Here is a 26,416-nt window from a genome sequence, read left to right as displayed (position 1 = left end):
ATGTTTGTTAATGGTTCTGCTTAATTATATTTTCTTCTTTGATTATGAATCTCTACGAGCTCTGCCTTTCGCAGTGGAGAGACTCCAGCTGAAATGCACACTGCTTATAAAAAATGCAATGAGGAGCTGGTTCCAGCAGAGTGGGGATTAGCTGGGGTTTTTTTTTTTTGCCCCTTCAGTGTGAATCATTTTTGAGGTATGAAATAGCTTAATTAGCTCTGAAAAAAATAATATATAGTCACTGGGCAGTACTCTATCTTCTTGTTCTGACAGGCACAGGAAAATATCATGAAGCAAGAGCTCTTATCACAGCGTTTCTCATCCAGTTGTACTTCAGAAATTGCACTTTTCTTTCTTTAGTTTTTTGGTTTTTTTTTCCCACATGAAGTCCATTTTCACATTTTAGGAGGGTATTCCACACCTGGAAATGGTCATTTCCTGATCTGCTTTCACGAATGAGAGCATTTCCAAGTGAAAGGAAGAGGTGAGGATAAGAAGCAGAGCCACGAGCCAGTGCAGTATCTCAGCTGGTGGCTCCAGTCTTTCTGGGTAAATGACTCTGTCGAGCCTGATGTGAAGAGCATCTTAAATCGTTCTTTTGTGCTACCTGTTTGGAGGGCCATTTGGAAAAGAAATGCTTCAGTTTAGCTCCTCCTATGACAACGACTGTGTCTTGGTGACACAGCTAGCTCCTGGGCACTTCTAAGAGGGAGCCCAGGGTTAGAGAAACAAGTTCTTGTTTCTGGAAGGAGTAGTACCTTCTAAGGCAAAGGCAAGCACTGCATCTGCACGCAATCAGGGCTGTGCTGTGCTACAATGACGACTTTTCTTGGGGCAGATGTAGGAAGCAAGTCAGCAGGGTTCCAGTGATGAGCAAGTTCTGATTTTCCCATACATTGGCTCTTCTTTATTTAATCAACAGCTGTAGTCAGTAAAATAATTTCCTGTCCCAACAGTTTGTTCCTACAACATATTAGTGGCAAACCCACCTTCGCTGCTGCTTGAGCACAGCATGTCAGACTGCTGACTGAAGTGCAGGTACGTGTCCCCTGCCTTGCCAGCTACAGACAGTACCTTCTCATGGCTGTGGACAAGTCTTAAGCGGCAGCAGGGTTTATCAGAGCCCATGAGAAGATAAACGCCTCCCCTCCCCCCCATCATTCAGCTGTATTCAAAAGTCACAATTTCTTTTGTGTCTCTGAGATGCCCTGAGATTTTTCAGCTGATGATCTGTAGAAAAATGTTTTACTTGGTCTTGACTTTCAGGGCTCTACCCTTGGCATTCTTTAGTGGTTTGGCACTTACTGAAAGAAATAAAGCAAAAGCATCGTACAGATCCGAGAAATACTTCACAAAGCATATTCTGATGAAGTCAGCTCCTTGAGCAGCTGTGACAGGGACAGGGAAGCAGCCAGAAATACAGAAAGGGGAATATGATGGGACGTTTGTGCTGGTGGATACCAGTCTATGATGAGTCTTACAAAGCCTGTGGCTAGAGAGGACCTTGGTCCTCAGTGCTGTGTTACCTGTGAAGCCCTGATCCCAGATGTCCCAGACTCTGCAGCCAGCACTAGGTTTGTAGATATCTTGTGTGATGTGGGGCTTTGAGTACAGTAAAATCCCATGCACTCTGTGAAACAAGCACTGTTATGACTTTACACTTCTTATGTACTTATGTACGCATGTATTCATTATTTGTTTCGAGGGCAGGTGCTGGCCTCATGCAGTGCCAGTGCAGAGTCCGACACATACCCTGGATCCATAGAGTCCTTAGGAAGAACTGCACTGCTGTTGCTGGTGTATTGGATGATGGTGAGGAACTTGGTCTGGGGCTCAACAACAGAGAAGAGTATACCTAAATAAATTCACACCCCCCCCCCCTCCCCCCTCATTGTTCTAGAACTGAGTTGATTGGAAGACTACAAAATTATTAAGAAAGTCTGTTTGTTTCTCTGAGTGGCCAGGTTTGCCTCTGAGTCAGAATGGGTCTGTGGTTTGAATCTGCAAAAGCTTTGCCCAGACATAATCCTTCTCCTTTGCAAAGCTCCAGGAAGCAGCTATTTGGGAGCACAGACCTGGCTCAGATGCTGACATGGACAGCAGCCACTCTAAAGGTTCTGTGGGTAGATTCAGCTTGGACTGGATGTGCAAATGTACACACATGTATGCCCCTGCTGGCTGTTCTGTTATGCCCCACTCTGCTGTAGTACTGACTGATGAGGTTTCCTAACCCAAAAGGGCTGCATTCCTGCATGTACCCCACCAGTCCTGCTGTGCTGGCATTAGGAGACATATATAGGATGTTCTGACCTGCTTCATGCTTGAGAGGCAGTAGAAGCTGGTTGCTGGAGGCAGCCTTTGGTCTACTCACAGATTGGCTTCAGGGATTGTGTGCAGGGAAGTGTGGGCCATTAGAGCTGCAGCCCCAACGTGCCACAGTTCTGTGTGACTTCATAGTGCTTGAGAGGCATGAACTGCATTGTAAGAGATCTCTGCAGCAGAGCATTGTAGTTTCTGAAGAGGACACTCTGTGTACTCACCTTCCACTTGTTTCTAGCTTGCAGTGGGAGCCAGTGCATGTGAGCTCTGTCTTTCCTATAGCCTGTTTCTGCTGTTGTTAATATCCATTGACAACTTCTTTTCCTGCACAATGCTGCAGGTTGGAAAGGCTGATGGCACCCATGGTGAATCACTGCATGTTGATGTATTTACTATACCTGTTGTTCAGTAGAAGCCTGAGATCCAGACACTGAGATTTTAACGGCTCCCTGCCAATCAGATTAAATATTTAGCAGCAGTAGGTTCTGGGCATCACATTCCTGACAGTGTGTTTCATGCATCATTTGCTGCAAACGTTGGGAGATTTTTAGCTACTGCTTGCAAAGTAACTCCCTCTCTGTGCCCTCTCTCTTACCCATCTCCTCTTCTCACTGTCCCTCTCACTTTTCACTTTTATTCTTGTCCTCACTTTCTCTGCCCTGCTCTTTCCTTCCCTTCCCCTTAGCTTTCCCCAGTGGAGTCGAGGCACTGACTGCATCTAACCAAGCATGCTCACCTACTCAGAAAAGGACTAGAGAAGAGTGCAGGCTGGTGGCCTGCAGTGGATGCCCCTTGAGTCAGGGAAGCACCTTCTCTATCATTCTTCTCTCCACGAAGCAACTCATCTAAGTGCATGCACTAGTTGCTTTGCCAGCTGCTCTGGGACTGTAAATATAGGGCAACCTTTTCCCTTTTAGTCCCCTTCTGGCCAAAACTTTTGTAGGAGTAGTGTGTGTGGGTTCATTCATCCAGCTGGAAGCACTGTCACATCCATCCCTGTAGGGTTTTGTCCCACCAGTTGTATGCTTGCAGCAGACTTATGTGTCATCTGTACCTACATAACTGGCTGACAGCCTCAGTGATGGAATGAGGCCCATCAAAACCAAAAACCCAATGGGGATTTCAATATGGGATGGTATTTTCTATGCAGGGTTTCAATATGGGGTGGTATTTTCCCTACTGGCAGAGGCCTGTCTTCTGGGACACAGCAAGCAATGCAGAAGGGGTAAGGACCACTGAAGGAAGCTTCAGTGTTCTGGGTAAGAGCAGATTTCACTTGTACAAAGTAGAATTGTCTGGTGGTCATCTAGGTTTTGAAGTGAGATGTCTAAGGAGATGGCCTCTTAGAGGGACTGTGTGAAATGAGGATGGACACCAGCACTAGCTGTGGTTCTGGGCTGATAGTGGTTTGGGAAGGGTAACTTTTCCTGGGCTAGTGAGCTCTGTAGGCTGGCTGATACACTGCATATCTCATACTGCAGAGCCTTTTCTAGTGCTTGCTCTCCTCCATGAACCCATTGCTTGCAATGTTTGGATGCTGTCCATTATAAGCTGTGCTTAGATGGTTTGTCTCTTTATTGCTTTGCTCCCTTCACTGTTTGTTGTGTGCATCTTTCCCTCTGCTTTTCCTCCAAACCTGCTGCCTGCCTGAACACGTCGTTGTGCTCCCAGAGAAAGCCTGTGGTTCTCCCTGCAGGCCTCCATGTACCCCCTGTGTGATTGCTGCTCTGTGTTCATGTCATCTCACATCTGGTGCTCAGCACCAGATGTTTCAGTGGTCCTGTGCTACCAGACCAGGAGGTGATGATTAGCACCAGGGCCAGGTTTTTCAAGGGGGTTTCTCTGCCTGCTGTGACAACCCTGAAGCCACCTGGTGAAGCATCAACATCTTCATTTCACTTTTTGTTTGGCACAGGATATATCCTCCCCTCGCACCACTGGTGCTGTTGCACTGGTGTGGCCTTGAGGGTGTGAGGGAGGTGGGACTGTCTCCTCATGGCCACTGCTGAAAGGGATGGTTGGGAAGGTGCATTGCTTTGAAAGCTGGGATGTGTATGTTTGTGTTTGAGATTGGTTTTGTTTATGGGAGAGGTGGGGGCATTTTGGGTAGTGAAAGAGGAGAGCAAGCACAGCAGGCTGGAGAAGATGGCTCTTCTTGTGCTCTGCTGGAGTAGGCATGGATGCTGGATGGGGTATGGCAGGCCAGCTTTGAAGCAGGTACTGGGACATTTGGAAAGCTGCTTCAGCAGACATAAGGTGTGAAAGATCTCTGTAAATTCTGTAAAACATAACAGCTAGTGAGGGCAGACTGGCCTGCTTAATTTCTTCTTTTATTTATCTCTCTTTTTTTCCCTTCTACCCTCTGCTCCTGCTTTGAGCCTCTCCAAGTCTATTCCCTTGCATCTGGTGACTTATTTCCATACAGGTGTCCTCTTGGCAGTAACTCAAGCCCGAGCATCTCCCTTTGGGAATTTGTGCATTGCCTGAGTGCTTTTCCTTTCCCTAATGTCAGGATTTGGGTTTGAGGCTCTGGGATTATTTTTTTTTAATGTATACTTTTAGACAATGACTTTTCATAAATAAGTAAAAATGTGAGCAATTGAGGAAGCTGTAAGACAGATGGACCTGGAGAGAGCTCTCCCTTAGCTGCATGCCAGGCTAGCCTGGGTCAGTGAATGAGCTGGAGGGGCTGCACAGCTTGGCCACTAGCTCACCTCAGCTCCACAGCTAAAAGCCCAGCTGTGGTCTGGTATGTCTCTTTAAATAAGAAAGGAGAAATAATGAATGGGTATTGATTTTAGTGTTGCTGAAGTATCCCCGGCTGCTGCATGAAGTGATGATAGGGCTGTGCTAGGAATATGGTCAGGGAGGTGGTTTAGGGTCCCTGAAGCTTTGCAGGCTCCAAAGATAAAGTACAAACAAGAGGAAGGGGACCTCAGAGCAGCACCAGGCAGTGCAGTCAGGTGATAATGCATACATGGTTTGTTTGTTCCGGCATTTCCCTCCCTCTCCTGAGATAAATGTCACAGGGAGTGCGGCAAGAAGCTGCTCTCTGGATGTGTTGCTGTGTTTATAGATCAGGAGGCCATGTCCATGGCATTCAGTGCCTCACAAAAGTGCTAACATTTGTCCAAAGTGGGTCTAAAATGCTGCTACGACAGATTGGAGGGGCTTTACACCCCTCTGGCACAGAGGCAGAGGAAACACATAGTGCAAAGGCCTTATGGGATCTTTCCTGTACTTGGAGATCTTCACGTGTCTATCAATTGACACAGGTGTGTGCAAAAATGTCTCCTGGCTTGGAAATGAGGTCCTATCACAGTGTCATCCTGACAGGGCACCAAAGCAGAGGCTGTGTCATAGAGACTTTGTAGGAAGCCAGTATGACATGTAAGGGCTGATTATCTATCTATCTATCTATCTATCTATCTATCTATCTATCATCTATCTATCTATTTAATCTAAATTGAAACTGGAGACCCCATGGAACTGCAGTTCAGCCCTGTGGCCTGGAGTTGTCCTGGAGAAGTGTCAGTGCTGCAAGGAGAGGGAGAAACAAGGAAACCTGAAAGTGAGTGTAGCTCTGGGAAGTTACAGGGGGATGGTGGTGTAATCAAGGCAAGGTTTGGAGAGGCTGTTCACACAGGCAACCTGGTTTGCTTCCTCTTCTTCAGTTTAGGGGCTGAGTGATATTTGCAGTACATAATCTCTGGCTATTCAGGATGTCAGTGTTGGGACTGTCATATACAAACAAAGGTGAGACCTAGCTGAAGACTGCAGCCTATTTCTGACTGAATGTTTATATGTTTCTGACTGATGGTTATATGGCCCTATAACCCCAGGATTGTACAAAAGCCCTTCACAAGACAAGACTGCTTCCTCAGTGCTACTCCAGCACTTTAAGATGGGCAGTGTGAAAGCAGACTTGACACTATCTAATAAACCCTCACCTCCTGGCTGAGTGGTGCCTTTCCCTCTACCCTAGAAACAACTCTCAGGAGGGAGAGCAGGTGATCCATGCCAGGGGCTGACCATTGGCATGGCAGCAAGTTCTGGGCTTCTATCTCAGAAGCTGATATGCTAAAAGGACCAGCTTGGATGTAAAAGGGATGCAGTTTTAATGTTGTCTCTACCTTCCCAGGGTGTTTCTGAGTTCTCCTGTTGTCAGAAATACAGAGATTTAGTGCATTCAGAGTGCATTCAGGAACTGGTACATTTAATGTCTGTCAGAAAAGGGGTAACTGGCCATCCTTCAAAGAAATGCAGCCCTGTTTGGTGGTCCAAGATGAGACAGAGGGCATGTATATTCATGTAAACAATAATATTAAACAATACATACATATTTCTCCCTGGAATATTGGGGAAGCCACACATTCAGATGAACTGATAGGAAGGACTATTAACTGCAGTGATAATATCAAAGATCTTAGTTTCCTCTCCTGACTCCCAGGGCTTGGAGGGCTTGCAGTTGTGAGGCACTCTCATTCATGGCTTGCCCCAAGCCTTCAGAAAGGCATCTGAGGACTTCCCTACAAATCTCATACTTCTGGCACTGCTGACACTCTATCCCCAGTCAGGGCTCTTGGGGTTTCCAGGCTCTGTGGTGTAAGAACAGGATTTTTGTTGAGGAGGGAACCAGAGCTTCCAGGACTTTCTGGCCATGCAATACAAGCCTGGTGATTCTGGTCTCATCACTTTATCCAGGTCTATTTAAATCTAGGGTCTGAATGTATCCACTTCTGAGACCCAAGGCTAGGACATCTCTTATTTTGAGCTTCTGCAGGTGAATTGAGTTGGGACCAGGCTTTGCATTTCCAGTGTACTGGAACCACATTCCCTGGATTTATGACAGACCCATAGGATAGATCCCTTGATGAAACAGGAGATTTCTAGACATGGGTTAAAATTGCTGGATGGATGAGTCCTGGTGTTCAGAAGATCTGCACCTTAGGTCCAGGCCCTGGAGGCTTGCTGCCCACTGCAGCTCTGCCTTGCTTTCCAAAGCTCTGCTTTGCTCTTGCTCTTCTTTGTCAGCAAAGGAGCTGCTTCGGAGTAGGTGACAATGTGTTGTGAGCTGAGATATTTTCATGAGAATATGCTTAACAAAGCCTCATTTGCTGACAACATGTTTCATCAGAAAGTACTGATCAGCAGTATTTTTCACTTTGAGTCTGTGGCAAAGTCGATACTGAATAGTAGGGAATTTGCCTGGAAACCGACAACTGTTTCCGACATTACAGCAATTCCCTTCTCTCTGCTTCTAGCTAGACTAGGATATATTGTCCTGAAGATCTTGGACATGCAGGTTTTAATACACTCTCTTGGGATCCTGTGAGTAATGTTGGATATGATCTCACCAGAAGACATTGCTGCCTTCGGGGAAGCGTGATGGAAAGCAATAATAATAATCTCAGCTCCTGTAGTTTCTTTTGCTTGCGAGCCAAAAAGTACTTTAAATATCATAAATAATTAAACATTCTAACTCTATGAAGCAGAGAAGATGCATCTCCATCTTTCTGATGAGTGGAATAAGGCAAAGGGTGAGGAAGAAAACAATGGTGTTTACACGTTCAAAAAATGCTTATTGGTTTTAGGTGATGGGATGAAGGATTAGAACAGGGCTTCACTGGTTGTGTTTCCTTCCTCCCATGCTTACAAGATACCTAACAGTGTGAATGCAAGTGAGCTAAGAGGTGTTGTGGTTGGACCAAAATGATAACAGTGCTTAAAGTGAGGAATGGAATGAAATGACTACGGGAGCCATGAAGAACAAAAAGTGAATTAGAGATAAATGATGAATGAAGGAAGTTGAGAAGGGTGGTGGATGAAGGCATGTTTTGTAGCTTGAGGAAAGTTCATGCAGAATGTTGAAACTCTGGAGTTTCTTTTAGACTGAGGCCCCTTAGGTTGTTCAACAGTGCAAAGTGACCTTAAAGCATAAGATATTCATGGCTACACTTTGCCCAAAGTATTGATTTTTATTTCCTGGTAGGGTGTTCTGCATTGTGACAATTGTCTGCTTTTGGTGGTTGCTCTCTCTTACTCTTGCTACTCATGTTTTTTTCTCCCTGCTGCAAATGTACTTCTGTGTAAATGGGATGTGGCCCAAGGGGGCTGAGCTACACCCTGAGAAAGTTAATGGTGAGCTGGGCTGCGAGGAGGCATGGGCTGATACATCCATGTATGCTTTGGCTGGCACCTGGAGGAATGAACAGTTAGGTGATCTACTGGGAAAGGTGGGTGAAGCAGCCAGCATGAATGAATTTGAAAGGCTGGAGAAAACAATAGAGGAAAAGTGAATGGAAATGGTGCTCAAATGAGTCAAATCTAATCTGTTTACTTGCACTGGATTGTACCTTCCCATCTCTGTTCCTGAAGCATTAACAACCAGTGACTAGCCATGGTCCAGATGTGGCTTTGACTCTGTATGTTTCCATCATTGCAACTCTATAAATATGATTGAGTGCTGAGCAGAGGAAGAGGTCAGCAGCTACTGGGCTGGGTCTCTCCAACTGGGAAAGCTTTCCAGACACTATTGACTGAAGGTCTCAGCAAGACGAATCGGCCCTGACCTGTCATACAATTGCAGCACAGCATGGTCTGGTGCACAGCACTAATGTACTGTGAAAGCATATTGTATCCAGAGGCTTGATGGCTGGTGCCTTACTGGTCATTGAACTCAGGGACAGAAAGATAGGGAGCAGGGAGAGTGCTGGGTAGGAGAGTAAAGAGGGAAAGAAGAATTAAAATGAGACCACTGGAAATGTTTCCTGATTTGCAGCCATGAAGTCTCCTTTCATCCTGGCTTTAGTATTTATTGTAAAATTCAAGTTTTTCTGAAGGGATGAGTGGTTTCTGGGGTGCTTCTGTGCTGGGAGTCTACTTTTTGGTGTCACACTTTGGGTTTTCCTTGTTACTGCTTCTACTTCTTCATGGCTTAGCAAAATTAGGTAATGATATGACTCAACATTAAAGGTCTTTGCTAACTGAAATGATTCTATGATTCTTCTAGGGAGGTTTTGGTTTGTTTTCTATAAGTAGTGGTAACAGAAACATAAAAATTCTTCATCAAGGATCAGAGTGAGGACAAGGGAAAGGACAAGGGGCACACAATTGCAAGGAAGGAAACTCACAGCAAAGTTTCATTGATCATTTCTAAGGGCCTGACCAGAGCCAGCTTTTGACCCCTCTCGGCACTGCTGGTTGTGACATGCATTTTGCCCATGTTAAAACACACATCCTAGTCCCACTCACTTCAGATTATTTCCTTGTCTCATTGCAAGGCTGGCATTTTCACAGGAGTCCAATGGTGATGAAACCACATATTTCAAAGTACTGCATACCTATGGAAATCAAGAAGTCAGGAAGGCTCCCGAAGGATGCTGGCAGCTTGGTGAAATATGGCCCATCAGCGTGTGTAGCACTGCAGCTTTGTCCTGAACCTGCTCACAAAATGGTTCTTTCTCTCCACCCTACTGCCTCCACTCAGTAGCTCATTTGCCCCACTTATATCTTGATGCTTTGGGCATTGAGCCACCTTCTTTGTCATTCTGCTGTCTGTAACACCTTTATGAGAGTCTGATAAGGTCTGTTGAGCTCTGGCACTCTGCTTTAGGGCTGTTTAATATTGGCTGTAATGGTGGTGCCATAATGAGCAGAGGTGGTGCAAATAGCTTCTCCTAGCTTGCCCTTGCTGCATGGACTGCAAGACTGAAACATGCACCCGTGAAGATCTTTCCAAGAGAAGGGCAGATACACGTTTTACAGCTTTATCCCATGTCATACATTATATCTGAGGAGAGTGATACCAAACTGGCCAACTCTATCCAAGGTGCAGGTGTAGTTTGAGGCTGTCTCCCTCTGGTTCAGATGCCCTTTTGGGGATTCTCAGCATTCTAGAAGGAGTCACTCAATTTTTTGCCTAAAAAAACCACCCTAAGAATCATATATTCTTTCACACTTAAACTATGTTTAAAAACCCACCTCTGTGATTTGGCTTTTGTAGTGTTTAAGTCTGGCATCCAAAGAACTTAAGACTGTCTCCTGATGTGAGCCTTTGAGTAACCCAGGGGATTTCAGCACCAGTGTGATGTTAGGCAGCTGCCTTCAGCAGAGACTGCCTGCCTGCTCTGTGCTTTCCCTTTAAGCAAATGATTCTGGGAACCAACAGGTACTGAGTGAAGTGTATGAGAGAGCCTGGGGAATGGGAAAGTTCTTCCACCCTCGGAAGTAAAAATTCTACTTATTTTTTTCTTAATTTTGAAATTGCTCAATGCATGAAATGAAGAGCTGGTTAAGGTTTAATAGAAAACCTCAAATTAATACACCAGATAATGAGAAATGATGAAGATGTGCATATCCAAGCCATCCAAGTGAAGTTAAGGGTGTGTTTCTCATGTTTATTCATGGGTCAGAAGTATTTAGATCCCTAACTTTTGGAAATTGCAGCCTTTAATGTCCTGGCATTATTAGGGTGCTGTTGATTCCTGCTTGCAAATTAAAACTGGAAGTGGGGAGTGAAGAAAGGAAGGAAGAGGGTTGCTGCATGGATTACTGAATAGTTCCAGTCTGATTTAACTGACAAAAGCAGTGTAGCTCTGGTGCAGCATTTTGCTGCCTACAGTCTTGCACTTTGGGAGGCAAAGCTACTCTCAGCCATGCTGAAATTCCTTTGGGGGGGCCCTGCACACACAACACCACGTCCCTCCCTTTGTAGGATATCGCTCTGAGCCTGCATCCACTTGTGAGATGGGGCAGATGACAGGGGAAACCAGTGGAAACCAGTGCATACCAGTGCACGTCTCATAAACTTTGAAACCTCTGTTTCAAATGGAGCGTGCACAGAGTGACAGCTGTGGCAACGAAACCCTGCAGGTGGTGAGGATATTTCAGTCTCTGGCAGGGAGGCCCTGTCTCATCCCTCTAAACTTGTCCAAGCGGGATGCTGGGGGGTGTGAGATCCTGGCAGGGGAACTGTGGCTCCAGCCTGACTCTGCAAGCCAGGCTCTCAGAGAGCACTGGCCGTGCCAAGCCTCTATGCTCTGGCATTTAGAAGTTGGCACTGGGCAATGCCAGACTGACCTGCTGTCTCACTTAATGGCTTTTGTGTGTGTGACATTGACTCCTGCAGCTCTGCATGTGTGTGCCAGCCTGGGTAAGCAGGTCAGACTCGCTTCTGCTCTCCCTTGCCCAGCCGTTATGTTCGTCCTCCCTTGTTCATCCTGACTAGGACCCAAGGGAACTCAACTTACAAGGGGGGGGTGTGAACACAGCTGAACTTCTGCTGCAGCAGAAGGGTGTCCCAAGGGGTGATCAGATAACCATCTACAAACATTTTCAGAGTGGAAACGGTGAGTCAAGAGGGAGGCTAAGTGAACGAGGTATTATTAAAGTAACAGGATAGCTAAGCAGAGGGAAAATTTAGGCTGAGTTTGGAGAAATGTTTCTAATAGTGAGCATTGGATCCATCTCCTAGCAGTGGTGATCCTATTGTTTGAGTTGTTTCAGAGCAGGTAGTGTGCTAAAGCAGATGCCGAAGACAGCAGTCCTGAAGTGACTGGGGGAAGGGCAAGAGTATTAAGCAGAGGATTTTAATTTGTAGTTTCTATGAATCATTTGGTGTTGGTCTCAACAGATCTTAGGCTGTGGCAGTATCAGCTATAACCCATGATATGTAAAATATGTGGGTGGGAGGAAGTGGGAAGGACACTGGGAACTTACCCTTGGGCAAGCTTACAATAATGAGACATAGTTCTTCATCTTTTGGGAATGATATGGGTCTAATTGATGATCAAAGTGTTCTTTGTACTGCCTTAAGTGTAAGGAGGGAATTGCTCTTCTCCTTTGCATGGGGCAGAACAAGGGGAAGAACTTTTTCACCTTATCCTTGGATAGATCTGTTAGGCAGAGACAAACTAGCTGTCAGAGATGGGGAGGAATGACTGTGTGGTATATGGGATGAATCTGACCATGTCTAAATCAGGGAGGAGTTTGTACCTAGTTTGATAAAGAACAGCTTGAAAGAAAATAGAGACAAGAACTGAACATGTGCAACTTTCCACTCAGTGTCCCTGGAAGGAAGTAATGAGAGAACTCCAAGAGCTTTGAAGGCTTTGGAGGTGTGTGGTGCTTTCCCCAAAAGACAAAATGCTGACTGGGAGAAATAAAGGAGAAGAAAAAGTATTTTGTAAGTTAGACAGAGTGTGTGGGACATTGAAGTCATGGACAAGGGTACATGTTGGAGAGTGTGTGATTGTGGGGTTGGTCTCTTCTCCCAGGCAACCAGCACCAGAACAAGAGGACACAGTCTCATGCTGTGCCAGGGAAGTTTAGGCTCGAGGTGAGGAGAAAGTTCTTCACTGAGAGAGTCATTAACCATTGGAATGGGCTGCCCAGGGAGGTGGTGGAGTCACCATCTCTGGAGGCGTTCAAGAGGGGATTGGACGTGGCACTTGGTGCCATGGTTTAGTCATGAGGTCTGTAGTGACAGGTTGGACTTGATGATCTTTGAGGTCTCTTCCAACCTTGGTGATTCGGTGATTCTGTGAAGAGCAGAAAAAACACCTGCTCAGAAGGCCTTGGAGAAATGTTTCAAATACTGTCAAATATCAGAATGAGAACGTAAGTGATGTTCAGAGACAGTTAAATTAAACTGCACCAGTTCTCATCTAAGAGTACTGTAATGCCCTTGAAGGGGTAGTTAGTCAGAATCACCATGATGAACCATTTTGGTGCAGGTGCTGGATTGTTCTTGCACTCATCACCGTGCATGGCACTTCCTATCATCTCTACTCCCTGTCATCTCTTTACTCCAAATGTATGGAGATTTTCCTGCAGCATCGTTTGTTCTGTTTATCAGCATCTGAAGTGTGCAAGCTCTTCCAAGGCACACATCCATCGTGCCCCAGATCCATCCCCCTCTTCTTTGTTTCTGTTTACAAAATTCCTGGAACAACAGGGCTGTGAGCCAGAAGATTTATGGGCACTTATGTCACCTACCTAGTAAACGGTAATATGAGGAACAGCAGTGCAAGAGTTAGCAGCATACAAATTGCCTGGGCTGAAGGTGCAGCAAAACATTGGTTAAAACAGTGTTAAAACATGAGAAATGCTTCTTCAGAGGTGTACAATGTGCAGCCTTGTCTGGACTGGGGAGATGACAGTAACAGTGAGAGTGGGAGTTAGATCTCAGCTACCAAAATCAGGGAACTGGAGAAACTTAGGCGTAGATTGTGGTGTGATTTACAGCTTTAAGGCCTAGGTCTTAGGGGAAAGAGTATAAGGCTGCAATCAGTGCAGTCCCTTTCTTTGGATGAGTCTTTTTAGCTCCCAAAGTTTATCTGTAAGGTGGGTAGTAGACAAGAAGATTCGATATGCACTGGTCTTCTGCAGCTGGTAAGCACAGAAATAGTGTTCTTTGATCTGGACACGCAGATACTTCCTTGCCAGACAGATAAGTGTAATGCAATGTTAACTTCAGAACAGCTTCTTCTGGAACACTTGTTACTCCCTGTGCTGTGTTGGACACCACGCACAAAGCACCTTCCAGCTGTGTAAAGTATCTCACAGGTGATGGGTTTCTTCTACTCCCAAGCAGGACCTGTTATGCAAGAACTGCCTTTTGATTCATTGTCTGATACTGTGCAAACTGTCTGAGAAATGAATCCAGTGTGACTTAAGATGATGACAAAGCTGAGCAAATACTGAAGGGTACTGTAACACTGGGTCTGACACAATGTCTCTCACTAGGTAGTGGTGAGACTGAGAGTAGTGGTGAGTCCTGGAACTGGGCTAGTAATCAGGGATGAGAGTAGGACTGGGAATTAGCATTGGAGTTGGTGCAGATGCAAAATTAGCAGTTGAATTCAGACTCTGTGGCTTAGAGGCCTCTAGTCAGTTCTGGGGCATCATCAGAACTCCCAGCTGAGCACAGCCTAGAAAGCACTGGGATATAAAGTTCCATGTGGCTCTCCAGGGAGGTACAGGAAGAAAAGGCTGGAGGTAGGTGATGCTCTTCTTCCTCCAGTATGGAGCCAATGTCCCTGTGAAGTTCCCTTTGCTGGTGGCTAGTGTGGAACCTTCAGTCATTGTCCCAGTCACTGTCTTCCTCCTAATTAGAAAAGCTGCCTTCAAGAAAGCTTTTTGTCTGAGACTTCAGTATCACAGAGCTGCTTTTCCTCTTGAGTTTGGAGATATGGTTTTGGAGACCTGCAAATACCCTCCTGAGGTGCTATTGTGCAGAGCTGCCAAGGCTGGCACCGTTGCAGCAGAAGGAGGTACCAGCTTCAGCACACAACAGGGTTGTCCCCAAACTCCTGGGAGCAGCCCATCTCTCTCCTGAGTTTCTTTATCAACCCTGAAGATTGCCTAGCTCTGCTGTACACTACCTGAGTAGCTCTTTATTTGCAGTTAGCCTGGTTGAATGCACAGTGACCTATTTGTGTACTTTCTGTATTTTGAAATATGGTCCAGAAATATCTCTAAATGCTGAGCTGTATTTTGCCTGTGCAGCCTAATAATTTTCTATTAATACTGAACTTAGATCTGATCCACATAAAAATGCAGTGTCAAATAAGGTTCTGATGATATTTTTAAGCAATCTAACCTTTGGTCCTGGCCAAATTCCAAGCTGAATAATTACTGTCTGACTACCTACATTCCTCTTACATTTTCAGTCGGAGGAGTTAGCTTTCCCTTCCCATTTTAACAGCAGTTGTGTAACAATGCTCCACAGCACTAAGCAGATGTTGCATTCCTCTACCAAGGTGGATATGTTTTATTGGGAAGTAAAACGAGATTATAGAGGTATAATGGTTTTACAGGCATGTTTATCCCTAAATATAGATAAGTCTGTAAACCCACTTTGGCTAATGGCCCTGTCATTCGTTACTTCCCAGGGAGTAAGGGACAATATGGTAGTGTGGAGTAACGTGTAAAGGATTTGACTTACCAGACTGGAGTCTGGGATTTGCTAAATTGGTGGCAAAATCACAGAAAAGACTCCAAACTCTGTTTCCCCACATCATCACCAAGGGAAAAATCTGCTCATGTGAAATACTTGGAAATAAAATACATTGGCACATTAAAAAAGCCATTCTGCACTGGTGAAATTAGACTCTAGCAATATTAAAGTTACCTGAAACAACAGAAGGCAGGTGCCTGCCTTTACCACTGCAGCCTTGTCAGGTGCTTGTGAATGTCTCAGTTTCTCTTCTTCACTGGAAACAAGAACACTACTCAGGAGGAGGTCTGCATGCTTCCTCCAGTGCTTCCTTGGTGGGGTGCCTCAAATTTTTGCATTTGAACAATGTAGAGATTAATGAATAAAACTTACTGCTGTGTATGCAAAAGCACATCTTCACAGTAGTGCTGGGATTGCCTTAATTTGATAGTGTCTGTGCTGGTTCATGCCTGCCTCGGCTTTTCTAGCACACATTTAAAAGGGACTTGTAGTGAGCCAGACCAGAGGAGGAAAGTGACGTGGGGTTTGTGCTGGGACATTTGCCCCCTTCTGCAACAGCCAGCACTTGTATGTGGGCCAAAGTGTGTACAGTGAACTACTGTGTGAACCCAAGTCAGCTCCAAGGAGAGGAGGGGAGGAGTTGCAACACCATAAGCACTCCTGGTGCAGTCTTTGAGCAACTTAACCCTGCACTGGGAGCGAACCTGCTGCTGCCTTATGGGAGCTGAATGATGGAGACCACCACTCAGTTGGGTGTGATTTATTGGTGTTCCTGTACCTTATGGCATCCCTGTGTCTCATCCTGTGAGGGAGCCAAGCCTGGACACTGGTATCTGGCATGCAGATCACCTGTTAAGCATGACAGAAATGTTACATGTGAGTGAGAAATGGAGGGAGAGCTGTCTAGGGTGCTGCAACAAAGACTACACAAGCATTGCTCTGCTTGATACAGAGGAGTCTGTGGTTGAGGATCCAAACTGGAGGTGCAAAAGACTTCCTCTTTGCATTAGCCTCTTCCTAGCCCTGTCTGCTCCCTATGTATCTGGCCAAAGCCTGAGGATCTGGCACTATACACTGAAATCCATCATCTTGTGTTGAATGGAAAAATCTGGTTTGGGGGCGCATTCCATGTGCTAGGCAGACTGGTATCTATATGCTCTTTAGGATCTAGGCTCTTTTCTGCTGCTCAGAGGCAGGTGCTGGAGATTTATTTGCTTTGGTGCAGGTGAAGAGAAGGGAATGGGTTTCTTGGCCAGCATTGTTTCCCAGTGGGAGAAGTTCATGTCTGGGCATGAAGGCAGACAGCTGCCATGCTCGCTTGCGTAGTTTCTGCATCACTGTTACCTGAGCCATGGGTTGGAAGGCCTGGTAAAGTATTCCTGGTGGGAGAGGGGCTGGGGGAAAAAAATACACTCTGCTCCCTGAGCATCACAGCCAGCCATTGCCTAACCAAGCATAATACACTGTGTGAGCCTGTGCAGGGAGATCACAGGAGACATATTTTTAAAAGAACAAATATAGCATTGAAGTGAGTGAGCAAGAGAGTGAGAGACACTGTATGGAGTGCATTAAAGTTAATAAAGCATTGCAGTAGTGGGGACTGCATTTCACTGTGAAGGAATCTAATTTAGTGACTCGTAATTGGAGGATAACAGTCCTGCTGGAATGAAGTTAGCTGTTCATTTTGCCAAAGTCTCAAAGTCTCCTGGTTCTCCTTGTGAGCATCTCTCAGGAAGTGGATCCGTCAGAGAGCTCAGAATCGATTGGCGCTTCACACCCACGGTCCCTCTCAGCCTCCTAAGTGGATTTGGTTCCTCCAGTGCATATTTATTATCTATTTTATTATCTGCTTATTTATGTGGTAATATCAGTGCAGGATACATTCTCTCTGCTCAGCATGACAATGAGGGAGCAGGTGCTGAGCCTAAGTGCTGTCCTGGGCAGGGCAAGTTGGGGTGTCTTACGCCTTTTCCCTATGGGTCACTGGTAGGGCTATTCCGTGGACCTCCAGCTTCATCAAAGCCTTGCCAGCCTTGCCCCTGCTGCTGTGGTTGTCTGTTAATTTGGTAGAGGCAAATGTAACACTGAACAGTATGGAAGGGTTCTGTTCATGAGCCCCTAAGGCCAGAGGTGTAGTGCAAAGTAGCAGAGGGCTGGTGTATTTATTCCAAGTGAGCCTCGCTGATGGAGAATATAGTTATGGACACAAATAGCTGAGCAGGACCTTTTGTGCTGAGGGAAAGTTTTCTTTAGTTTGAAATGCCTGAAATCTCCTGGAGACAGCAGCACGGTGTTGGGTGAGCACACTGAGCAATGCTGCTTCCCACAGGGTGGTGAACAGACCGGGGGACACTGCCCTGGTTTTGTCGCTAGACCAGGAGGGGTTCTGATATTCACACGGGGTAAGAATTGCAGGGACTAATTTGTAGGGTGTGTAAAGCACCTTGAGGACAGAGTGCTGTGGAAATGCAAACTATTATTAAACCTAGACTGAATAAAGAAAGAGCTGGGAACAATCCCGCAGGGAACAGTCCCACTCAGGCAGGGGCTGGAGGGATGACCTCATCGGGTTTTTCCATTTTTGCTGTTATGATTATGAAATAAAGTGGCCAAGCTCAGGGAGCAGATTGGTGTAGCATCCCTGGCTGTCACAGCTGAGGGTGAATCTTTGTAAGTTCCGTGGGTCTCTCTGCTTCTGGGCAAAAATAGCTGTCATACGGGCTTGGAGGAAATGTCTTGCCCACACTGCACTGATCCGGATTTGGCCATGACCACCGGGGAAATCTTGCTTTTTAAAAAGAACTGAACCTTGTGTGGATGGAAGGCACTTGGCTCACTGTACTGCAGAGCGGAGCTGTGCGTGTCCCGGTGGCGGAAAGGTTGTGTGCGATGGACACGTGCGTCTGCACACATGTGTGCATCCCATGGCCTTGTCCGTTTGTTTGCACTTTATTCTGGATGGGCTGTGCTGAGAAAGGAGAAGGGAGTCCTTCTCTGCCTGATCCCTTCAGCCTGCCTCATTGCCTGTACCTCCAGTAGTGATCACCAAAGTGATCATCACAAGCACCAGTAATTCCTTTGTGTTGAGAGTAAGCACTTAGACCTGGGCTTGACATAAGCAATGATTTCACAAAGACAGCCAATCAGCTGTCAAAGGACAATTCTCTGTCACTTTTGACTTGGGGCTCAGAGTGACATGGGACCTGAGAGATGACATGATCCCATCTTATGCTGACAGTTGTTGTCTGAAGTGACTCCAAACTCGGCAGCAGGGGCTGGTCTGGCCTGGTCTGACCTCCTCCCTTAACTTTATCAGAGTGTGTGTTCCTAAGTGTAGCCACAGGGCTAGGCAAGAAGGACTGGTGGGAGGAGGGCTAGTGGCTGAGGAAGATCAATGGCTCTGCCTCGAAGGCTCAGTGCATGATTGATTGGCAGTTAATCACTTTTGCTTTTTCTTACTTTTCCTTCCTCCTTCAGGGAGTGTAAGAGCCGAAGATGAGGCCGAGGGTGGAGTGCTCCTGTACAAGGTTTTGGCTGGTGCTGGCAGTCCTCGCAACAACAGGGAGCGGGGCCCATGCCCAGAAAAGCCACCCGAGCATTGGCATCGCGGTTATCCTGGTGGGGACCTCAGACGAAGTGGCCATCAAAGATGCCCACGAGAAAGATGACTTCCACCACCTTTCAGTGGTGCCTCGGGTGGAGCTGGTGGCCATGAATGAGACAGATCCCAAGAGCATCATCACTCGCATCTGTGACCTCATGTCAGACCGGAAGATTCAAGGGGTAGTATTTGCTGATGACACAGACCAGGAAGCCATTGCCCAGATCCTGGACTTCATTTCTGCCCAGACCCTCACTCCCATCCTGGGCATCCACGGAGGCTCCTCTATGATCATGGCAGATAAGGTAAATGTGAGCTTCCTTCTATCACAGACCTGCAGATTGAAACTTAAACCAGAAAGAAATATCATGTTCTGTGATCCTCAGGTATAGTCTCATGGGGCCAAAGGGCTGGGGGATTAGAGAGTCTCAGATTCAGAGAGATTTAAAGAGATAAATGTGTGTAACACTGCTGAGAAGAGCCTATTAGTCATGTGGAGCTATCTGCAACAGAGAAGAATTGAGGAAGGAAAGGAGCAGGAGAAGAGAGCTGTAAAAAAAATCAGCTCTTTTCTTTTTCCTTGTGAAGGGTAGAGAGTCCCTGACAATTGAGGGTTGTTTTGTTTAAAGGTTTTAGTTTTGCCATAGAAGAGCCAAAGATGCCATCCTGGGGTTTTTTTTGTGTGTGTTTTTTATTTTTTCCCCCCCTGCACACAGCTGGGAGGACATTGTGGTATTTTCAGGGACATTTAATACAGCTCTTACATCTTAATTGGAAAATAATTGAATCTTTAATAAAGCCATCCTCTCTCAGAAGTGTTCATTAGCTCCTGAAGTTAAATAGGTGTTAGCTGTAGCAACTAACCAGTCCGAACCAGCCCAGCTAAATCTTTCTTTTTTTTTTTTTCCCCTCTGCACTACTTTATTGCTTCCTATCACTGACATTTCACTGTTTTCCCAGGCCCCAGACAGTCTTCTGGGGAATTACTACACAAACAGGACTTCTTACTATTGGTTTTGCATAGGGCACAATGCAGAGGGAGAAGCATCTTTGGCCAGCTGGTAACTCTCACCTTAGGGGAGCCTTCATGAGCACCTGATGCAAACCTTCCTCCTGGGAGGAACAGGGGACCCAGCAACTCACACCAGAGTGGCCTCTGTGCAGCTGTGGGCCAGTGGGAACATCCAAAAGAAGCTGGCTGTCCTTTTCCTTGCAGGCTTGGTGCCAGACAGTCAGGGCCAAGACCTTTGTTGAGAGGATCCTCTTGACCACAGCTTGTACTTCACAAAGAAGTAAACAGGAACATGAGCTGGCAGCCTTTTTCTTTTACATATCACTCTTAGGTGAATCTGAGACATTTAACTGGTCAGAATTTGGTCTAATTGGATGAAGGGTGAGAATTAAGCTGCCCCCTGTGGCAGCCTTTCCTTGGAAAGAGATCTAGTGGGCTGAGAAATTCAGGCATTTTCTCTTTTTTTTTACCTTGTAAACAAACAATCCAGTGCAGATTATCATAGGTGAGTACCTGGGAATAAATGAATCACAAATGATTTTCTCAGTCTTTGACCAATGCTTCAGCTGCAAAAAATTGTTTTCTTCTATCAGCCCCTGAAGTAAAGTAGTAATTGAATAAAATAACCACAGAGCTTTTTAATTCTCTTTCTCCTTGAATAGCTACATATGTGGTAAAGTCATCTTGCCCCATTCTACCCCCAGTAAAGCTTTTCTGTCTTGGAGGACAGTCAGGCAAAGGTTCTGCATCTTGCTGCATGGTTTTTAATGTCTGTGCAAAAGAGGCCTGGAGCTTTACTTGAGCAATGCATTTAGCACTTCTGGTGGCATTTTACATCCTCTTTGAACAAGCTTAAGTGTTACTGATGCCAGACCTCCTAAGCACTGGGAAAAAGTCCTTGTGACTTTGAACGTGGCAGGCCAAATTCTGATTTCAGATTCCTGCAGTGTAAACCCAGCATAGCCTCATTGCCTGTGGCAGGATTAGATCAGCTTTGTCCTGCTGTAATTCAAAGAGAAACTTGGCCTGCTGAACTTTGCAAAGACTTTTCTTTCCACCTGTCTCTAGTCTCTCCTTGGGAAGGAAGAATCTCTTATGGCTGCCCTGTGTATCCCACTGGCTCGCTTCTGAAGAGTGTTCTGGCAGGCAGGCAGCTCCATGGGGAGCTCAAAGGTGGAAGCCTTATGAATGGAGACCTCTGTTTTATCATAATCCTTTTTTTTTTTTTCCCTCCTGTTTTGGAGAGAGGAGAAACAGGTTATGTTCAAAGATCTACAGTTTTAGGGAAGGCCAAGATTTCTTTTAAAGATAAACTGAGACAGCTGACCTTTACAGCTTCTGATTCATGGGTGCTTAATCTTTAACAGATAATATTCATGTGATGAATTGAACTAAAATATATTAGAAAGTAAATACTTTGATATTCTACTAAAAATACAATGTCAGACTGGTAAATCCTTTATTTTCCACAGAGGGCCTTGACAGAGGCTCTGCTTTTAGTGACTTTTAGTCATAGAATCATAGAATGGATTGGGTCAGAAGGGACCTTAAAGAACATCTAGTTCCAACCCCACCCCCCTCCATAGGCAGCACACCTTCTACCAGATCAGGTTGTTCAAGGTCTTGCCCAACCTGGGACACTTCCAGGGAAGGGGCATCCACAACCTCCCTGGACAACCTGTTTCAGTGTCTCACCACTCTCACTGTGAAGAATCTCTTTAAAACATCCAGTCTAAATCTACCATCCTTCAGCTTCAATCCATTCCCTCTTATCCTGTCACTACAAGCCCTTGTAAAAGTCCCTCCCCAGATTTGTTGTAGGCCCTCTTCAAGTACTAGAAGGCTGCTCTAAGGTCTCCCAAGAGCTTTCTTTTCCCCAGGCTGAACAGCCCCAACTCACCCAGCCTGTCCCCATAGGGAAGGTGCTCCAACTCTCTGATCATCCTTGTGGCCCTCCTCTGGACCTGCTCCAGCAGCATGATGTTCTTCTTATCATGTTCTTTGCTGATGAGTTGCGTGGCTGGGGCTTGATCCTACAGGCATGGATTGCTTCTTTAAGCACCCCCTCAGTATCCATAGCAGTAAGCCAAGATTGAACTGGCTCAGCATTTCACAGGCTCAGACCTGCACTTACAGCTTTGTTATGTTCCCTGTGCTTTTGTGATCAGTAGCACCAATGCAAACCTAAAGAATGCTACAAAACACTGATGCCTTGGTGTGACTGACAAGCCCCTTCTTCTCTGGATGTGAAAGCAACAAAAAAAACCAAGGCAAAAACTTCCTCAGTCAAACCACCATCCCCAGAGTAGCATGTGAAATTCTGTTTCACCTTCAATGAGGATTTAATAAGTGTGTCTAGGAGGAAATTTAGGTCCATGTGTAAAAAAGGCTCTGTAATATACTGTGAAGGTGGTAAATTGAGACACCAAAAGGGCAGGAAAAATAAGATTAATATAAAAAAAAAATATAACAAGCCTGAATATTTTTTTTCCTGTTTATATAGACAGAAATGTTGTATAATGTGCACCACAGGCTGGCTTCATCTCAGTTAACGTTCAGTTGGAAGCTTGCTACCTGCCAGGTGGAGGTCTAGGCATCAGCACAATCAGTAGGGAAGGAGTCAACTCCTGAGGGCAGTTTACTTCACCCATATATGGGTGCAGTGAAATGCTTGTGGGACAATCCTGTGTCCCCTCACTGACTACTGAAGATAGCTACACCCTGACTTGCTTGTGGTATCTCCAGGTACATGCAATGTAACCTGCCCTAGGTATCCTGCTGAAAGTGTAACATCTGGATTTCCTGAATGTTTTGTTCTAAGTCATGCTCTTTAATATTGCATTTGATTAGATTTTGTAGAGAGCGATTGTATTTTCTTGATTTCCCCTGTATTACACCTTTTGTCCTCTGAAAAATAAGTACATTAGAATTTGCATATGTTTTTTGCTGCTTCTTGCCTCGGTGTTCGTGTCCCAAAGCACACCTGTTCAGCTGTTACAAAGTGCTGCACTTAATCTCTGCCTAATTTGGCATCAGAAGAAAACGACCAGATGATCTGTGTGCACACTGTGATCTGGGTTTTGTTCCAGGAAAACGGTGAAGCACAGACATGATGTGCCCCAACCGAGCTCTGGAGAGACCGCTTTGCCAAGGGAGAGCCTTGTCATAGCTGCTTCATTTCCTTTAGCCTCTGATGGATGCACCAGCAGTGGCATCAAACAGCATGAGCTGCAGCAGTCTTTTTTTCAGGGTTTGGTGGCCTAGGGGTGATGGCTGGGGGGGGGCTGTCCAATGGTCCCTGCATTAGCTTCTCTCAGAGGAGCAAGCTGTGCAGCTGTGGGGCAGCCCTAGAAGGAAGCACTTGGTCCTTGGTTTTGTGCTAAGACCTTGAAAAGGGACTAGGATGATAACATCATCTCACCTAGGCCTCTGAAGGAAAAGGGAATAACACAGATCCCTGATGATCTGTGCTTAATCTGGAATGGATGAGATGGAGAGGGAAGAAATGCGCTAATGCTCAATTCTTGTGATCTGAGAACTTTGCTTGTGGAAGTTCTCTGGTCTCTTCAGTTTGCCTGAAGTTGGTCTCTTCAGTTTGCCTGAAGATGGTCTCTTCAGTTTGCCTGAAGTTGCTGCAATGACATTTCTTTTTATAGCTTTGTGTTGCCTGACCTTAGGCAGTATTGTCCAGAGGACTGCAGTGCCCTTGTGACCGGTCAGCATATCTGCTCCCATTCTAGTGTTTAAAATAATTTCTCCTTTCTCCCCAGTTGTTTTGAAATCAGAAATTAAATCCTATCACATTCTGGAAATAGCTGATGGATGAGGATGCTCTGTGTCAGGAGACTGATGGTGGGAGGAAACCTTCAAGGCTACAACTCAAACTTCAGTTCAGATAAGCACATGAACCTATATCTTATGTGTGCAGACCTGAGACTGGGCTTTTCTTCATTATATTTTCAATATTACTTAAAAGCACTTCTGTGCAGAAGTAGGAGGTAAAGGAGCAGTCAGAGAGAAAGGAAACCACAATAACACTGCACATTTATAGGTACCTTAAGAGAAAATTGTCGTTCAGATTTAGGGCGCTTGCTGTGCTTGGAAAGATTTAGCTTCTTGCCTAAAAAATGACCACATAATTTGGCTGAGTGGTCTGGTTTGTGATGATAGACTGTTTTACTTTTTGAAATAACAGAATAAAAAGCCTAGTTGGTGATAATGAAAAAGGAAAAGGTGAGAGCTGAAAATATCTTGGGTTCACTTCTAACAGAGCTGGTGACTACAATTTTTGGTGGAACTGTCCCTTGCTGTTTCTCCAAGGCCACATCATTTTGCCAAAGCTTCTTGTCCAGTGCAGCTTTATAGTAACACAATGGAGCACAGGCAGGAAACATACATTGTAAAAGGAGGATGATTATGTTTTCCCAACTGAAAAGCATTCTATCTCTGTGCCCCTTGCTATTTTCTCCAAGGCTTGCTCACACAGGCTATCCAAACTGATGGAAATAAACTGGTAGGTAAGAATAATCTATTAAATTGGGCTGTGTCTGCAATAAAATCAGTATAAAATCTGCATGAAATTAACCTGAGATCTAAAAACTGTGACCCCTTCTAGGTCAGATTCTCCTTCCCTTTCTCCCACAGCATAGAGCTGACTTTTCTGCTACTCTCTCCACTACCTTGCTTTTTTTACCCTGTTCATGCCAAAGCTGCAATTTCTCCTTCACCTTTCCATCCCCACTTCATAATTCCCTGACCCCTTTTGTTTTGTTTTCTGTCAGAGCTTCCAAGACACGTTGTGCCTCTCTTTCAATGCTGAAGGTTGCTGTGATTGCTCCATGCCATGCTGCTGCAGCAATAGTATTTGTTGGTATTTTGGTGGGGAGCAAGTACAAACTTGGACAATAGGTGTAAAGCATCAGGGAAGAAAACTAGTGGCCGGTCAGACTGAGGTGCAGTGATGCTGCAGGTACAGGGAAGCCAAAACTAGATGGATAACTTGAGCACCTAGATACACACTAAAACCAGGACAAAGTCAAAGACACCGGGACAGTGCTGCTAAAAGCAGAACATCTGTAATTAAAAGCAAAGCACTTTTACTCTAAGGTTTCCAAAGGTTAAATAAGAGAGATGCATGGGGAATGCAAACCTCATTTTTTGGATGTAAATTGGTTTAATTTCCATTAGGGATGGCAGCTGATATAATTTTTAGAGCCTTTGTGAGAAGGAAGTTCAGTTAAAAAACACCCCAACAGCAACAACAAAACCAAACCAAACCCAACCCAAACCCAACCCAAACCAAACCGCACCACAAAACCACAAACCAACAAAATGCAATAAACAAACACAAAGCAAAAAGAAAAAATTCTCTTTGAATGGCTTATATGAACTGAAGTGCATTCCAAACAAAATGCTGCTTGGGAGGAGGGAAAGAAACAGCCAAATTTTGCTCTGCAAACATTGGAAGGGTATGGTTCAGTGTTGGTAGAAGGTTTCTATCCCTTTTTTCCCCTCCACCGCAAAGTTACGTGCCGCTCATGTAATTTCACAAAGCATTTTTCACTTCTCTGAAGCTGCATTTGATGATAGTAATAGTTTAAGTGTTAGATTAATCTACTGATTAACAAAGATGAGTTTGATTTTAAAAAATCAAGGCAAATCAAATCCAGCAGCTTGCCTGCAAGCTTGCAATAATTTTACCGAGGCCATGATTAATACACTTCTTCTGCTTTTGGTACTCGGTTTCCTTTTGCTGCCAAACGAAAGCTCCGTGCAGCTGACAAGTAATGAACTAAATAGCATGTGTCCTCAAACTACAAATCTGCTGCAAAAGTTGGGGAGGGAGAAGAAAGGTAGGTCACAGAGATATAGAGAATAAAATCCTGTACTGTGTGGCAATGCCTGTTTTCCCCTTGGGTCTACACATGTATTAACACGCCAGGTGGATCGGTAATTGAAGTTTACGTCTGCGACCAATCCATTCACACCAAATTCCCTTTTTTTTTCCATATAAAGAAAGGGGAACATAGGTAGTGTATTTGTGTGGAGTTTAATTACCATCTGTGGATTTTGCTAGAGCCATTTTTACTACTTCACAAATGAATTACAGCACTTAAAATCCCTCAGATATTCGGGAACCTGGAAATGAACTTTTAAGAGCTTTAACCTCTCCCCAGGGCCATTAATCCTTCAATGTTAACTCTCATTTCCTAAACAAGGGCTCAAGTGCTCTTGTCAATATTATGTCAGTAGGGAAAAAAAATAATAGGCTTTTCAAAGAAATTAATTGCTTCTTTTATTAGATATCTTTTCTTAGATATATTCTATTAGATATCTTTTATTAGCTATCTTTTAACAACAGCCAGTTTTATTTGTTTGTTTAGTTTTAAAGTTTTCCTCTATTTTATTTTTTTTTGCTTAGAAAGAAATCCATTTCAAGGCTTCACTCATTTTTTTTTGGAGCATTGTTTTCTAGAGTCACAAGGCAGAAATATGGAGGGGTGGTGGTTGTTGTAGTTGGTTT

The 26,416-nt window shown here is 45.0% G+C and overlaps 1 protein-coding gene across 1 annotated transcript in view; it reads left to right on the top strand.

Annotated features, from left to right (window-relative positions):
- Nucleotides 1-26,416, top strand: part of GRIN2B (glutamate ionotropic receptor NMDA type subunit 2B) — a 214,178-nt gene that overhangs the window by 17,102 nt on the left and 170,660 nt on the right. The window contains exon 2 of the mRNA XM_009902433.2: nt 18,758-19,186. Coding sequence (XP_009900735.2) covers nt 18,776-19,186 — 411 coding nt within the window. The 5' untranslated portion in view covers nt 18,758-18,775. The remainder of the gene's footprint in view (nt 1-18,757; nt 19,187-26,416) is intronic.

This window comes from Dryobates pubescens, chromosome 15 (genome assembly GCF_014839835.1).
Source record: "Dryobates pubescens isolate bDryPub1 chromosome 15, bDryPub1.pri, whole genome shotgun sequence".
Lineage (NCBI taxonomy): Eukaryota > Metazoa > Chordata > Aves > Piciformes > Picidae > Dryobates > Dryobates pubescens.
The sequence above is the reverse complement of the archived record's forward strand: the minus strand, read 5'-3'. Positions and strand labels throughout refer to the sequence as shown.